Genomic DNA, 14,420 nt, shown 5'->3' with positions numbered 1-14,420 from the left:
ATGGTGGGGGCTGAGGCAGAGGCAGTTAGGGGCGACCAGGCCATCAAGGGAAGGCAGTTGGGGGTGAGAACAGGTTGGCAGGGGAGGACAATTGGGGCGACAGGTTAGCAGGGGAGGGCAGTTGGGGGCATTAGGCAGGCAGACAGGCAGGTGAGTGGTTAGGAGCCTGTGGTCCTGGGTTGTAAGAGGGCAGTTGGACATTCCCTGAGGAGTCCTAGATTGGAGAGGGTGCAGGCCAGGCTAAGGGACCCTCCTCACCCCCGTGCACGAATTTCATGCACTGGGTCTCTAGATGATAAACTTAATAGATGATTTAGATAATAAAATGTTTAATAAACATTTCATTTAAACTTTTTGATAATCCTTAATTTACAAGACAGCATGGGCAAAATATAACAGTTCAATTCTAAAGTAACTAAATGCCAAAATTTTATGAAATCATACAAATTATATTTCACTATGTAACAATCTAGTAGGGGGATGGAGAAAATAGTTCCAATTAAGTCATTTAAGCAATTGTTGTTTTTTCTTCTGAAAAGGCTTTATCAGTCCTCTGGCGTTTAAAAGGTGGAGGATCTTCCTGATTCTCTGTAACAGATCCAGAAAACTTAGATAAGATATTTAATATTTGCAAATGTTTAAAAGGCAAATAATATAGGCATTTTAAAGATTTTTAATCTATTCAACTTATATGAATTCCTGTGGAGTTATTATTTAATGAAATAGGCTTCTACTAGATTGAACAGTGTAACTTACTAAAATTTGTTAAATTGGGAGAAACCAGTCACAAATGACAAGAGGTCTTAAACTGAAATATATAACTAGAATTAGGTTAACCCACTCCAAATTTAATAAATAATATGAAATATATAGCCTCAGAAAACTACATGAAAAATATTATAGCTTACATTTAATTTCCCAGAAATTGCTCACCTAGATCTAGGGCCTGGTTCTTGTAGAGGATAGAAGCAGGAATCCGAAAGGTGATGCATAACATTTCCTTGTTAGGGGCCACATTTCTTACTAGGTGAACTGAACTGCATGGATCCAAGGAAATGCCTAACACAGCTTCAACTTGTTGCTGAACATCCTTAGCAGGATTAGCATCTTTGGAAAAGCTGTAACAGTGTACTATGGGAAGGAGCTCACTGCCACGTGGCTGCCCATCCAAAAGAGATTTGAAAACACTGAGAAACTCAATTGCCTTTGCTGGTAAGTTCATGACAATGTGCACAGAGTGTTTTCTTTCTTTTGACAGTGGTCCCAGCTGCTGCATTAACTCTTCTCTGACCGGTCCTTGGAGGAAGTCTTTCCCATCCAAGTTAAAGACTTTGACTTTATTGTCCACTTTATTTAATTTACAGTTGTGCAATAGCCATTTATAGGATTCAGGATTGAGATCATTGGCAAATACAGTGCAGTTTTTCTTTGCTGCTGGAATGGCAAAGGGCCCAACCCCAGCAAAAACATCAAATAGAACATCTCCAGGTTTGAGAAGTTCTGTGATACGGCTGTGTTCTGTAGAGAGACGGGGATTCCAATAGACTTTTGAAAAATCAAATTCATAGGTATAGTTGTTTTCCCGAACCTGAAAAAGGTATTAAGTTTTTGGTTAATTTGCTTAGTCTTCAATTTCAGCCATTGATATGGATAGATGTACCCATGCACATAATAACAGTGCATTTAAAGGCATTTTGATTAGAATTCTGGTGTTCATGAATACTTGAGATCAGTAAAATCCTGCTTTAGACTTTTTCATGAAAAGTCATCTTTTTGAAGTCAAATGGCTCCCTATCTCATCTATCATAAAGGGCCATAAAATGGTTCCCAAATCACATGAGGAATTTTTCAGATAGATCAACTGACTGGCTGATCTGATGGAAGGAAAAAAAGACATATATTTCTAAACAACACACTACCTGTATCTTCATGGTGAGTAGCTAAGTTGCAAACAGCACTTCCACATAGCACTTCCCTCCTTACTTAGTTTTCAGTTTGTAGGAGGAAGGCATGATAGATAAGTCATATGTCATTCAATTTTCAAGTATTTTGCTATGTTTGTAGAGTTACTTGGACTTTGCAAGTTTCATATTTATAAATTAGAACCAATGTATAGAACAAATCATTCTCCTATTTTCTTCTTTCCCAATTTGAACTCATAAAGAATCAAAGGCCAGAAAGTTCTATAAATCTGATATATATCTTTTATATTCTGCTTTCATGGACTTTACTTTCAAATTTGTACATATTTTTCCCCCTCTCAACCACATCAAATGCTCTGGCTATATTAGTTAGGTTCCAGAATTGGAAATGTTTCTTCATGCTTCTGCCAATTAAAAGTCTTTCTGGGTGTATAACCTGGAAGGTTTAAATATGTCTTGTGACTACTTTTCCTGAAATCTCCTTTCTAACTCCCCCCTTTCAGTTCCTTAATGTGAGGCACAGATCTAAATATCCCTCTGGTTTTATTCATGCTGCCTTTGATACCTCATTCCCTTAGTCAGCATTAATTTCAGCCAAATTCACTCTCAGGAATTTTTTACTTAAAATATACACGCATAGTACTTAAATGTTGTATGAGCTCCTAACGTTTATTTTAAATGTGACTCTTTGGAACGCAAAAATTATACTGACTTTTAACATATATTTTATGTCAAAAGTATTATGTATAAAATATGTCCTAAGAACAAACTTCATGGATTAGGAAATCAATTACAAAGCATTTATTAAATTACAGAAGTTTCTTAGAACACTTAGATCTCTTGAGAAGGATGATGATGTTATCTGTTAGCCTAAGAGTCAGTACCAAGTGAAGAACATGCACAATGTTCAATCAGCATATGACTAAAGTGAATGCCTTAATGTCGACTGAAATAAACATTGCTATTATCAAAGGATTCACATTGAAATTTTACTTGCCATAAGAGACCTCATACATTATACACAGGTAGTAAACAGTGGAGGTTTGCTATACAGGGAAAGACCATGCATGGACTCTGGAGTCAGAAGCCTGGCTCCAAACACCCTGCTCAGTCATTCCTTGTTACTTTACCTGCATAAAGAGCATATTAGTAACAGCCATCATTATCTTGTGGGCTTCTTAGGATATGCTACATTTCAAGCATTTTTAGCTCAGGGCCCAACAGTAATTGTGTAGTAAATGGTATTTTAATATTCTGATATTAAATTATGGAGAAATAATATACTTAAAATAATACTCACCTAAGGTTACGTGTCCCAGAATCTTAAAAAAATAATTACTTTGCATAAATTCTGTCCTGAGTTTTATAAAGTCCTGTTTGAAGGATATGTTTAACATTTTAAGAGTGGCCTTTGTTATTAAAATTTTTGTCAACTTAGCCCAAACCGGTTTGGCTCAGTGGATAGAGCGTTGGCTTGGGGACTGAAGGGACCCGGGTTCGATTCTGGTCAAGGGCATGTACCTTGGTTGCGGGCATATCCCCAGTAGGGGGTGTAAAAGAGGCAGCTGATCGATGACTCTCTCTCATCGATGTTTCTAGCTCTCTATCTCTCTCCCTTCCTCTCTGTACAAAATCAATAAAATATATTTAAAAATAAAATAAAATAAAATTTTTGTCAACTTAGAGAGTTTAGCCTATTTTCTAGCTTGGGTACAAATGTCATGTTAACATATCATACTCTAAGACTTTTGGCCAAAAAATAGTTTATTCTACCCAGCACTCCTGAAGATTTTGGAGGTGGAGAATTATAACTTGTTTTATATCAGGAATCTGTTCCTGCATATTTTAAATTATGTTTTTCTTTGAAATAGATTTTTCTTATAAAAATATTTGGTTAGTAGAAAAGTATAAGGATGATAACAAAGGTTACCAACAACACATAAAAAATATGCCCACTGCTAAACATTCTGATACATGTGCATATTTACATAGATATTTAGTTAAAATTAACTATGTTATTATATACTTCCTTCACTTGTCAGTGGGCAATTTATTTTAATAAGTATGGAGCTAAATAATCTCTAATAATGGAATATTCCATTGTATTATTACACCAGAATTTAATTAGTGCTCTACTGATGAACATTCAGGTTGTTTCCATTCGTTTACTTATTTTGTTACTATAAAATAACAACAAAGAACCTAGTGCAAACATCATTATAATTTTGTTTACTTATACCCTTGGGATAACTTCCTATAAATGGAATGCTAGGTCAAAAGACATACCTATTCACAATTGCTATACAGGGTGAGGCAAAAGTAGGTTTACAATTGTGAGTATGTGAAGCAGTTTATTCTTGTATTTTATTAATTACTGTATTATTTTCCATATAAACAACTGTAATTCTACTTTTGCCCCATCCTGTGTATTATCATACACTTGTCCTGAATGTATCAAATTTGGACTCCCATCAATAGTATATGTAGATGCTCACATTCTTACATACTCATACTGGGTATTAAAAATATTTTAATCTTTGTCATCTCCTCTCATTCTAAACATCAAATTTTATATAACACCACACTAAGAGACAAAAATACTTTATACCTTGGTCATCATGTTTTCCTCTCCATATAGCACTTCCATTTGGAAATTTCGGTAAGTGTTATCTATATTGTTGATTTTATTTACTGCTAAGGTGATTCCTGGATTTTTGTCAATCATAACTTGGCCTAAAAGAAAAAATTAAAATTCATAACAAATGTTGCCTATTGAATTAAAAAAACAAAAACTGCATGAAATGGAAATGAAATTATTTTCTTTTGTTTCACAGATAAAAACTGCATCTAATGTGTGAAAAGTGACATGCAATTCTAAAAAGTCAACTGATTGATAATAATTATCACCTAACAGCCTCCAATATAAATACACAATAAATGTATGGGTACATTTTTAAGGGAATAGTTTTGAGGAGTTTGGGTCTACCTACTATTTTTCTATGCTTTTTGCTAAATCTCAAATGTACCAATACTACAATAACTAAAAAGGATCATATGAATTTGTAAAGAATAGAAAAAAGAGATGTAAGGCCCGAGGCAACATCTCAGAAAACACCAGCCCTGTAGCCACTGGCCTCAAATCAAATGTTTGTTTTACTGGATATTTGAAATACATGCCCCCACTTTGGAAATGTATACCAGTAAAATAATGTTTTCAAATAAAGGAAACACATTCTTCAGTCTTAGCTAAATAGAATTTTCATTTAAATTGTTCTTTTTGTCAAATATCTGCTACAGCAGAAAAAGCTACAAAAATAATACATAAAATTCACCAGAAATGATATAGTGATACCCTTTAATCAAAGCCTACTTTTTTTGGTCAGGAGTTAAGAAAGAAATTTGTAAGAATCTGCATTCTATCTCATTGTATAAGGAAAAATAATTTGATTTTTAAGTTAGTAAAAAGTACTCAATAATACAAATATGCTGAAATACAACAAGAATTTATCCAGTTTTTCTCTGATCTAGTTATCAGATTCTAAATATGATCATATCAATAAACTCTAGTCAATCATTGTTCTTATCCTGTTCTGGATCAGGTATCAGAACTCAATCATAGAAAAGCCTAAATTTGACATTTGCACCTAGTCATAATTACAAGGGTCTGCTTAAGTATTTATTATGCTATTATTATGCATTATCAGCCCCTTTCATCAGTAAAACAAAGGAAGTGCATCAGTAAAAAAAGGTAGCATATTTCTGAAATCATAGCCATGCAAAATACCAAGCACTATATTTTAAAGATGAAAATAATTCCCAGAAGTTCTGACTATTATTATACATTAAAATAATCTGGAGTAAAATAATCTGGAGAATGCACGGGCATCGAATACTCATAAAAACAAGTGCAATTTTGATTAGTTTTTTTACTCTTCTTTTATACCAAAGAATAAAGGATCCAGGTTCAAATTTGGTGCTATAAAGGTACAACATACACAAGTATCATTTCTATTTTTTATTTTTTATTTTTGAGAAGTAGAAGGGGCGGTAGGATGGGATGGGAGGGGAGGGGAGGGAAGGGGAGGGAGGAGGCCAGCGCTTCACGTGAAGCCAGTGGGCATGGGAGCTGGCCAGCCGTCGTCATCGTCCCCCCCTCTCCCCCTCCAGTTCCCATCCCAGTCCTGGCCCGTCTCCAGCTTCCTGCCCCACAAGCATCACTTCTAAAAGACTAGGTGCACTAAAAACCAAAGTATGGTGCTGACATACAGAAGAGGCTCTATTAGTTGAATCCATGAAAAGTATGAGTAAATAGTGTTTTGCAATTGTGACTATAAAAAAAACTCAATTTTATGAAACTTAGCATACAACATAGTCCTGAGGCCTACTAAAGCCTGGGTACCAAAGTGACGAGTCGCCAAAGAATTCTGCCAAAGCAAGTGATTTAAGCATTATCTAAACTTATGTACCATGTACACAAAAGCTTGAACTGATATCTAAAGCTTGGGATGACTCTGGAATGGGTATTCCAAAATGGCCCACAAAAGAAAATGTAGCTTAAGATCCAGCTGAAAATTAAAAAGACAAAATGGCTTGCTTCTGCAATTTGGCATTTAAAAAATAACTTATAAATTAGAACTTTGTAACTGATTTCTAGCACAGAAATATCACTAAAACATACCTACCAATTAAATGCTTGAAAGGCAGTTGATGATCTCGAAGGTTCAGGTGCGCAATATGTCCAACTCTGCTAAACCCTGAAGTCACATCTTGACCTTCAGGTAGCACAGCTCTCAGGATTTCTTCTGACTTGAAGTTCTCATAAGTTAGTTCCAAATTATATTTAGATATCTGTGGACTGACATTAAGCTGCTTTAAAATACTGAGTTCTGCTTCCTCAAAGGAATCGTTAGTAAATATTTTATAGGGATCCAACATAATTAGTCTACTTTCTTCATCTTCTGGATCTTCAATCACACGTTTTATGCCCGGTCGCTGCAGTGCTGCCCTTTTAAGGGATCGCATCAATTTATTGACGATTTCTTTCCTCACTTTAAGCGTCGGGATGGTGACTGTCTTGTTAAAAGCTGTTCTATCCAGTGTTGTCATTCCTCGGACATCAGAGGGTGGTGAAAATAATTCTGAGTCTCTTTGATCTCTTTCTATTTCAGGCATGGTTGAGAATCTTTTTCTTTGATCCAACAAGAAAATGTCAGGTGCTTTGCTATGTTTCAGTGATGTCCAAGCTAATGGGATCAATGATTCTGATTTAGTTACGCTACAGCTTTCCACTTTGAAAAGTCTTCTTAAGAATCCAAATGGCCTCCAGAAGATCCTAAAAAAGTATTCATTTAAAAACCATAAAGCTACAAACTAACATGTTCACAATAGGTTTTGAGAATGAAAATCTAAATTGTTTTACATACCCTGCTAAATGCTATTAATTAAAACTTTTAGTGGTGTGTGAGTATTCATATTGTCTTTTTCAGGGCAGAATGACTTTTAAAAAAAATTTTTATTGATTTTTTACAGAGAGGAAGGGAGAGGGATAGAGTTAGAAACATCCATGAGAAACACCGACCAGCTGCCTCCTGCACACCCCCTACTGGGGATGTGCCTGCAACCAAGGTACATGCTCTAGATCTGAATCGCACCTGGGACCCTTCAGTGCAGGCCAACGCTCTATCCACCCGAGACAAACCGGTTAGGGTTCACATTTTCATCTTAAAAATGAGTAAACTAAAGCTCATTGATAGGTTAACTCACCCAGTTTCCTTGTTTGTAAATGGCTAAGCAAGGATTAAAACCCAGGTCTGATTTCAGTGCCTGTGTTATTAATATACTGCAATGTTACCTTTGATGTTTATTGCCCCAAGCAAGTCTTGCCTATAACGAGATTTCAGTATTTGAGGACAGAGTTCTTTACTGAGTATTATATACACATGCCATTAAGGGTATTGATTACTGTCCTGCGCCTAGTGGCTCAGAGCTGACCAATGAATCAGGTCACACAGTTGGCCCTATCCTCAGTAGGGCATGCCTGAGGCAGCTGATCAATGACTCATCATTGATGTTTCCATCTCTTTCTCCCTCTCCCTTCCTCTCTCTAAAATCATACATATAATTTGCCTTCTTGAACACTAAAGAAGTAACTTGAAGAGGAACGGGTCCTGCCCGCACCAACCCTGTAGAGCTAATGTCAGACTTCACAGCCAGGGTTCAAATTGGGTCCATTAGTTAGCCAGCTGTGTGGTCCTGGGCCAATTCCGTAATAAGACGGGCTTCCCCTATATTAAATGTGGCTACAGGGGCTATCAGAAAGCTTTTGGAAGGAAGAAACCGTTCCTCACTACCCAGCACTCGAGCCTGGGCTCAGCACCGGGGCTGATACTGGGTGACCTCGCGACGTGTAGGCGCCTGGGCTGCGCGGAGGACCGCAGCGCGGAGGGCAGCAGCCCCGGGCAGGCCGGCGCCGCAGGCGGAGCCGCAGCCCCTGCGAACTGAAACAGGCCCCGAGGCGGCGGCGGCGGCGGCCACCTCCCCAAGGTCGCCACCTCCTTCGTGGTGTCGCTTCGCATCTGGCTCCGCGACTCCGATCCCTCACCTCATGCTCCGCTGCAGCTCGGAAATGGGTCGCCGGTGGATGGATTGGGTCTGGATGACGTCATCACTGCTCGCCGCCTAGGAGAGACGTCATCAGATCGCGTCTATCCCCTCCTTTCTCCGGGCCTCGTGGAGGTACGGAAACCCGGGAGGGCGGGCCGGGCCTAAAGCCCCGCCTCTGGCGCGGCTGACGATGCGAGGACTGGGGTAGTAGCTCGCAGATGGACCTGGTCGTTGGCCAGCGAGCAGCATGGAGGCGCCCTGGGGAGTCCGCAGCATCCAGCAGGGCTGGTACGTCTCTTCCCTGCAGCCCGAGGAGGCGGAGGCGGAGGCGCAGGAGGAAGAGTTGAGCCCGTTGCTAAGCAACGTAAGTTGGCTCCGCTACCCTCCGGGCGCTGACTGCCGCCCGGCTCCCCTGCCTGCCTGCCTGCTGAGACCGGGAAAAGCAGGGGGGTGGCACGGGGAGAGGGGCGTGGGCCGTAGGGACTCGGAGTCGGCGGTGTGCATCGGTGTGAGAGCCCCCTGAGGTGCCCTCGGGAGGAAAGGCGGAGCAGGTGCAGCGGATACGGGACCGGAGGAGCAGCCCTGGGGCTAGGGGGCTCACTGCTGTCCTCGGATATCTTTGTCTGCTTCCCCTTTCCTCCACCAGCCTCGTGAGATGTTTGCAAGAGTCACAAGATTTTTCTTTCCTCGACTTAGTCATGGGTGCCCCGTAAACATCTCAATACAGAGATCCTTCACTTGTAAAGTAGTGGAGGTGGGCCGGTAATAAGTACATCACACGCTCCTCACCCTGAAACCTGGGCAATGGGTACTCGGCTTTTTAACTCAAGTCCCCGAGTTAACAGATTCTAGGACCTTGTTCCCAAATGCTATTTTGGGGGAAGGTTATTTTCAGAAATATCCTCAAGAGTAAAATGAATTGCTGATTCTACCGTCATTGCAAGGTCCAGTTGGGTGGACTTAATTCATTACCGGTAAGTAATATAAAAACCAGCCCTAGCCGGTTTGGCTCACTGGATAAAACGTCAGCCTGCGAACTGAAGGAAGTGTCGCAGGTCAGATTAGGGTCAAGGGATGGTATCTGGGTTGGAGACTCGATCCCCAACTCTGTTCAGGATGCATGCAGGAGGCAACCAAGCGATGTGTCTCTGATGTTTCTTCTCCCTCCCACTCTCTCTAAAAAAATAAATAAAAATCAATGGAAAATATCCTCGTGTGAGGATTAACAACAACAACAACAACAAAAGAACACACCAAAAAAACCCCAAAACTTAGTGTTGCCCTACTAGCAATCGGGGAGCATTGGTATACAGCAGCCTCACGGTGAGCCAGGAATTCTTCAGTAATGAGCTGAGGCCATCAGCCTGATCTCCCTCCCCACTCCATTCCAATCCTATCTTAATCTTTTGCAGTCACAGAGGTCTTCCTGAAGCCTACCTGGCTTCTGAGAGTGGTGGAGATGATTTTCCTGGGAAACTAGATTTCTGGAGCTGCTAGCAGGGAGTGAAAAGGGAAGGAAAGCAGCTAGTCCTGACTGAGCAGCTAGTGTGTCACACAATGCGTGTGGTCCTGCAAATAACCTGTAGGTCATTTCTGGATGAAACTTGAATTCACCATGCAAACATTTAACACTATTAAATTTGTGTGCTTCCAGGAACTTCACAGACAAGGATCCCCAGGTGTTTCATATTTTCTCTCAGTGTTTAATTTGATGAAGGCCATCATGGGAAGTGGCACCCTTGGCTTAGCTTTTGTTATGGCTAATACTGGTATCCTTGGATTTAGGTGAGTTTTTTTTCTTATTTTACCATAACTTCTCCCCCATCCCCTCTTCATTTTGATAGTTCAGTAAGACAGATGAGACTCCAGAAGCTGGTGTTATCCAATTTCTAATTAAGTTATTCCTGGGATTTTAGCATTTTTTTATTGTTATTGTTGCAGTCTGTAGCTTGGAGGAATGCTATATAATTTGCGTTTTTTTAAATCCAAAAGTGTGGCTAATTTTAAAAATGGGAGACTTGGTCTAACTAGTTTATGACCTTAAGACATGACTTATTTGTTGTGTCAAGTTGGCCAAAGTGAATCAAAATTTATCAGCCATACAGATTACTTATAAGTAGCAATTTTGTGAGTGTAAGTAAAGCACATAATCTTTTCATTGCTGTCTAACTCCTCCTCTCCTCCCACTGTTAAGTAGTCTTTTTCCTTTCCAAGGCCAGATGTGGTCTCTGCCTATTTCTTTTCATCTTTCAAGACTCTGCTCATACACCAGTTTGTCCAAAATAAAAGACATTCCTAGCTTTTCTGTGCTCCCATAGTTCTTTGTATATTCATTTTGTTATCATATAATATCAATATAATATAATGATTTGTTTGCAAATCAATTTCCCTACTAAACTCAGAAATTCTTTAGAACTGAACCTTATCTTTAGCATCTAGCACCATGGTCAGTAGACTGAACATACTTGTTTTGTCAGAAAAAGATCTATTTTACTAGTAAGTTTAAAGTATACAGAGTGTCATTTAGGCGATTTAAATTATTTTTTATTTAATTTTTATTTTTTAAATAATAAGAGAAAGTTTATTTATCCCAGCCAGTGTAGCTCAGTGTTTGAGCATTGACCTATGAACCAGGAAATCATGGTTCGATTCTTGGTTGGGTCACATGCAGGAGGTGTGCAGGAGGCAGCTGATCAATGATTCTCTCTCATTAATGCTTCTATCCCTCCCTTCCTCTCTGAAGTCAATAAATTTATTTTTTTTTTTTTAAAAGAAAGTTACAGAGGAAGAAGCAGTGAGCCAACTGGGCTGTGTAGGCTCAGGAAACAAGTTACAGAGACAAAAGTGGGCCCCTTAGAGCTTAGGAGAGAGAAAGGCAAAGGTAATGCACCTGGGGGAAAAAGGGGGAAGAAAACCCCTCCTCCCCCAAGTTCCCTAGCTTATTTTTATTTTGAATTTCTTGATAAGCAAACCAACTTTTAAGTAACTCGTTTTTATTATGGGATATGTTCATCACAAACTTCATAACTTTAAAACTTCAAAACTATAGGATACTCCCCCAAAACACACACACACACACACACACACACACACACACACACATATATTTCTTGATAGCTCAATTGATGTTTCTTTCTTTTCAGACTTAACCCATTGGCATTAATAATTCAAAGTGTGTATACATTTTTGGGGGACACCCTGTATATGTGACACCTTAGGCAAGACATAATCATAGAACTTAATTTTTGTTGTTGTTATCCTCATCCAAGGATATTTTTTTCTTTTTTTTTTTTTTTTTTTAGAAAGAGTGGGAAGGAGAGGAGGAGGGAGTTGGAGAGAGAAACATCGATGTGAGAAAGATTTGCCTTCCACGTGTGCCCTAATCAGGGCCTGGGTTCAAACCTGCAACCCTTCTATGTATGGGCCAATATTTTAACCACTGGGTACACTGTCCAGGCAGGTTTTATTTTTGGTTCCCTTTGAAAATTCGTGTTTTATAATTCATGTTTTATACATGCAGACATATACCACTGAATGTGTGTATGAGCCTGAGAATAAGTAGGGGAGTATACATGTTATTGTTTTTCACATTGTGGCAGGACCCCGATTGCTATATTGTTTGTACATTTTTCAAGTTGTGTTATTAGTTGTGTGTTAGTGCATTTTGTGGGATGGGAAAGTTGGTTTGCTGAGTGTGTGTGTGTGTGTGTGTATGTATGTGTTTAATAGATGGTAGGAATTTCAGTCTTAATTTAACATAATAAAGATATGATACGGTGGTACACATCATTCAGAGGGGAGGAATGGAGGGAAATAGGAGAGGACAATGAGATCTCACAACTAAAGCTTTTGTTTCAACTTAAAATAGGAAAAATAGTCATAAAAGGGAATATTACAAGATTATTGAGTAGCTGAACCATCAGTCAGTAGACAAGAGTGCTAAAATAGGAAATTAGTTTTTATTTAGATAAAGCTTGTTTCTTTCTGATTTTTGTTTGTTTGTTTAAAAGCAGTATATTTTCACTTAAATAAAATTTGGTAAATACAGAAAAATACCTTCTTACTTTTTTTAGTGACCATATTCCAACTACTCAAAGATAGTCTCTATGAGACTTTAAAAAAATTTATTTTTGTAAGAGATATGGTAAGAAAAAACAAAAAACTTTCTTTGTACCCTTTTGTATTTTAGTTTTTTGCTGCTGATAATTGCTCTTCTGGCTTCTTTCTCAGTTCATCTCCTGCTTACTATGTGTATTCAGACAGGTGAGTAAAAACATTATGCTGATTCATTTGATGAAGCATCCCCTAGAGCAGTGTTTCCCAAAACTTTTGACATATGTGTACCCCTTCTCTAATTTCATAACGCTGAGTACCCCTCGTACTCATGAGAACATAGAATTAGGTGCAGCTAAGCACGGTGCAGTGCATATCCCCACCAAACTCTGGTGCAACATGTACCCCACCAAACTCTTCCCGTACCCTTGGGGGTACGCATACCACACTTTGGGAAACAGTGCCCTAGAGATTGTATTAATGTATAAGATTGGATATTTCACATCTAATTTCCACTGGGCACACATTATTACCAGGTAGTGTGGTTGAAATGGAGAATTTCAAAAGGCCAGGATATATAGAGGCAATTCTGTTGGGCAATATCTAATGACAGGATGGGAGGAGGAAACTAGCATTCTTACCTGCCTTTCTCCACAACACAACCTAGTTTTCTGGCTGTTAACAGTATTCTAACCTCAACTCCCACTCCTCCCAAACTCCTGAAACCTTTCCACTTTGCTCTCTAGAATTCATGGTCAGTCAGTAGCAAAACTGTGGCTTCAGTTTTTCTCTGAACATTTCCTTCATTTTCTTACTCTGAGAGGACCTTAGTCTTTTCTGAGGACACTGTAGTGCTCTCAGATAGCCTCTCTTTTCTCTCCCATGTCCCTCAAACTAGTCTGGAGATGACCTTCAAAAATCTTGGGGAGCCAAAACCGGTTTGGCTCTGGATAGAGCGGCGGCCTGCGGACTGAAAGGTCCCCGGTTCGATTCCAGTCAAGGGCATGTACCTTGGTTGTGGGTACATCCCCAGCGGGGGGGTGTGCAGGAGGCAGATGGTTGATGATTCTCTCTCATCGATGTTTCTAACTCTCCATCCCTCTCTCTTCCTCTCTCTAAAAAATCAATAAAATATGTTAAAAAAAAAAATCTTGGGGAAATTATTTCATTATAGAATTCTATACCCAGCCAAATTATCATTTAAATGTGATGATAGAATGATGACATTTTTTTTGTACATGCAAGGACTAAAGAATTACCACACATCCTTACTTGGTGAGAAATGAAACACGCCATTTACCAAAGTTAGGGAACAAGGAATCTTGCATAGGAGAGAAGTAAAGGTAATTTCCAGGACAATAATTGAACAGCACATCTAAGAGCCACCTCCAAAGGGGAGTAGTCCTTTTTACATAGGCATAGTCAGCCCTCCAGGCTTGCCCTCAGGAGGTGTTCAGGATAAAAACCCTTTTCTTCTTCTTCTTCCTGAAGGGAATGCCTTTCTTATTTATCTTTCTAGCTCCAATTTGTGATAACAGTACCCGAGCAAGTTATCTTCAGGCCTGACTATTTCAAAGGAGTAAGAATCACATAGTGGGAGATAGATGCAAGGTATCAAGGGGAATAAAAGAAAGAAACAGACTAAGCTAGAATTGAGTTAGAATTGAGAGGAGCTGAAGTTTGACTGAATGTGGAAAGTAATGGAGAAAGAGATCTCTAAGGATATCTCTTATATTTCTGGCATGGGCCACTGGGTCATTTGAACTTGGCAGGAGGTATTGGTTCAGAATAAAAATGAATTCCATTTTGGATATGTGGACTTTGAAGTATATCTAGATGGAC

General features: G+C 39.2%; 2 protein-coding genes across 6 annotated transcripts in view; one reads left to right on the top strand and one right to left on the bottom strand.

Moving 5' to 3' along the window:
* Positions 1-308: 308 nt before the first annotated feature.
* On the bottom strand, positions 309-8,664 carry TRMT5 (tRNA methyltransferase 5). 2 transcript variants are annotated; one of them, XM_045579978.1, is made up of 5 exons: positions 8,524-8,664; positions 6,605-7,254; positions 4,531-4,655; positions 909-1,588; positions 309-588 (listed from the first exon to the last, which is right to left on the bottom strand). In XM_045579978.1, exons 1-4 carry the CDS (start codon positions 8,526-8,528, stop codon positions 911-913), a joined length of 1,458 nt encoding a protein of 485 aa, XP_045435934.1. In that variant the 5' UTR covers positions 8,529-8,664; the 3' UTR covers positions 309-588; positions 909-910. The 2 variants fall into 2 exon arrangements, with proteins under 2 accessions (XP_045435934.1, XP_036290678.1); XM_036434785.2 differs by having other exon boundaries at positions 934-1,588; positions 8,524-8,662.
* A 30-nt stretch (positions 8,665-8,694) lies between these two features.
* The window catches only part of SLC38A6 (solute carrier family 38 member 6), a 61,734-nt gene continuing 56,008 nt past the window's right edge, over positions 8,695-14,420 (top strand). For 2 of the 4 annotated variants that reach the window (XM_045579987.1, XM_036434799.2), the window contains exons 1-3: positions 8,752-8,889; positions 10,180-10,310; positions 12,715-12,788. In XM_045579987.1, the coding sequence (XP_045435943.1) occupies positions 8,773-8,889; positions 10,180-10,310; positions 12,715-12,788 (322 nt within the window). In that variant the 5' untranslated portion in view covers positions 8,752-8,772. Of the gene's footprint in view, positions 8,890-9,312; positions 9,470-10,179; positions 10,311-12,714; positions 12,789-14,420 lie in introns of those variants that run through there. The other 2 variants (XM_045579989.1, XM_036434809.2) reach the window with 2 other exon arrangements.

This window comes from Pipistrellus kuhlii, unplaced genomic scaffold, assembly GCF_014108245.1.
Source record: "Pipistrellus kuhlii isolate mPipKuh1 unplaced genomic scaffold, mPipKuh1.p scaffold_m20_p_1, whole genome shotgun sequence".
NCBI classification, from domain to species: Eukaryota; Metazoa; Chordata; class Mammalia; order Chiroptera; family Vespertilionidae; genus Pipistrellus; species Pipistrellus kuhlii.
Note: the sequence above shows the minus strand (reverse complement) of the source record. Positions and strands in the feature narration are given on the sequence as shown.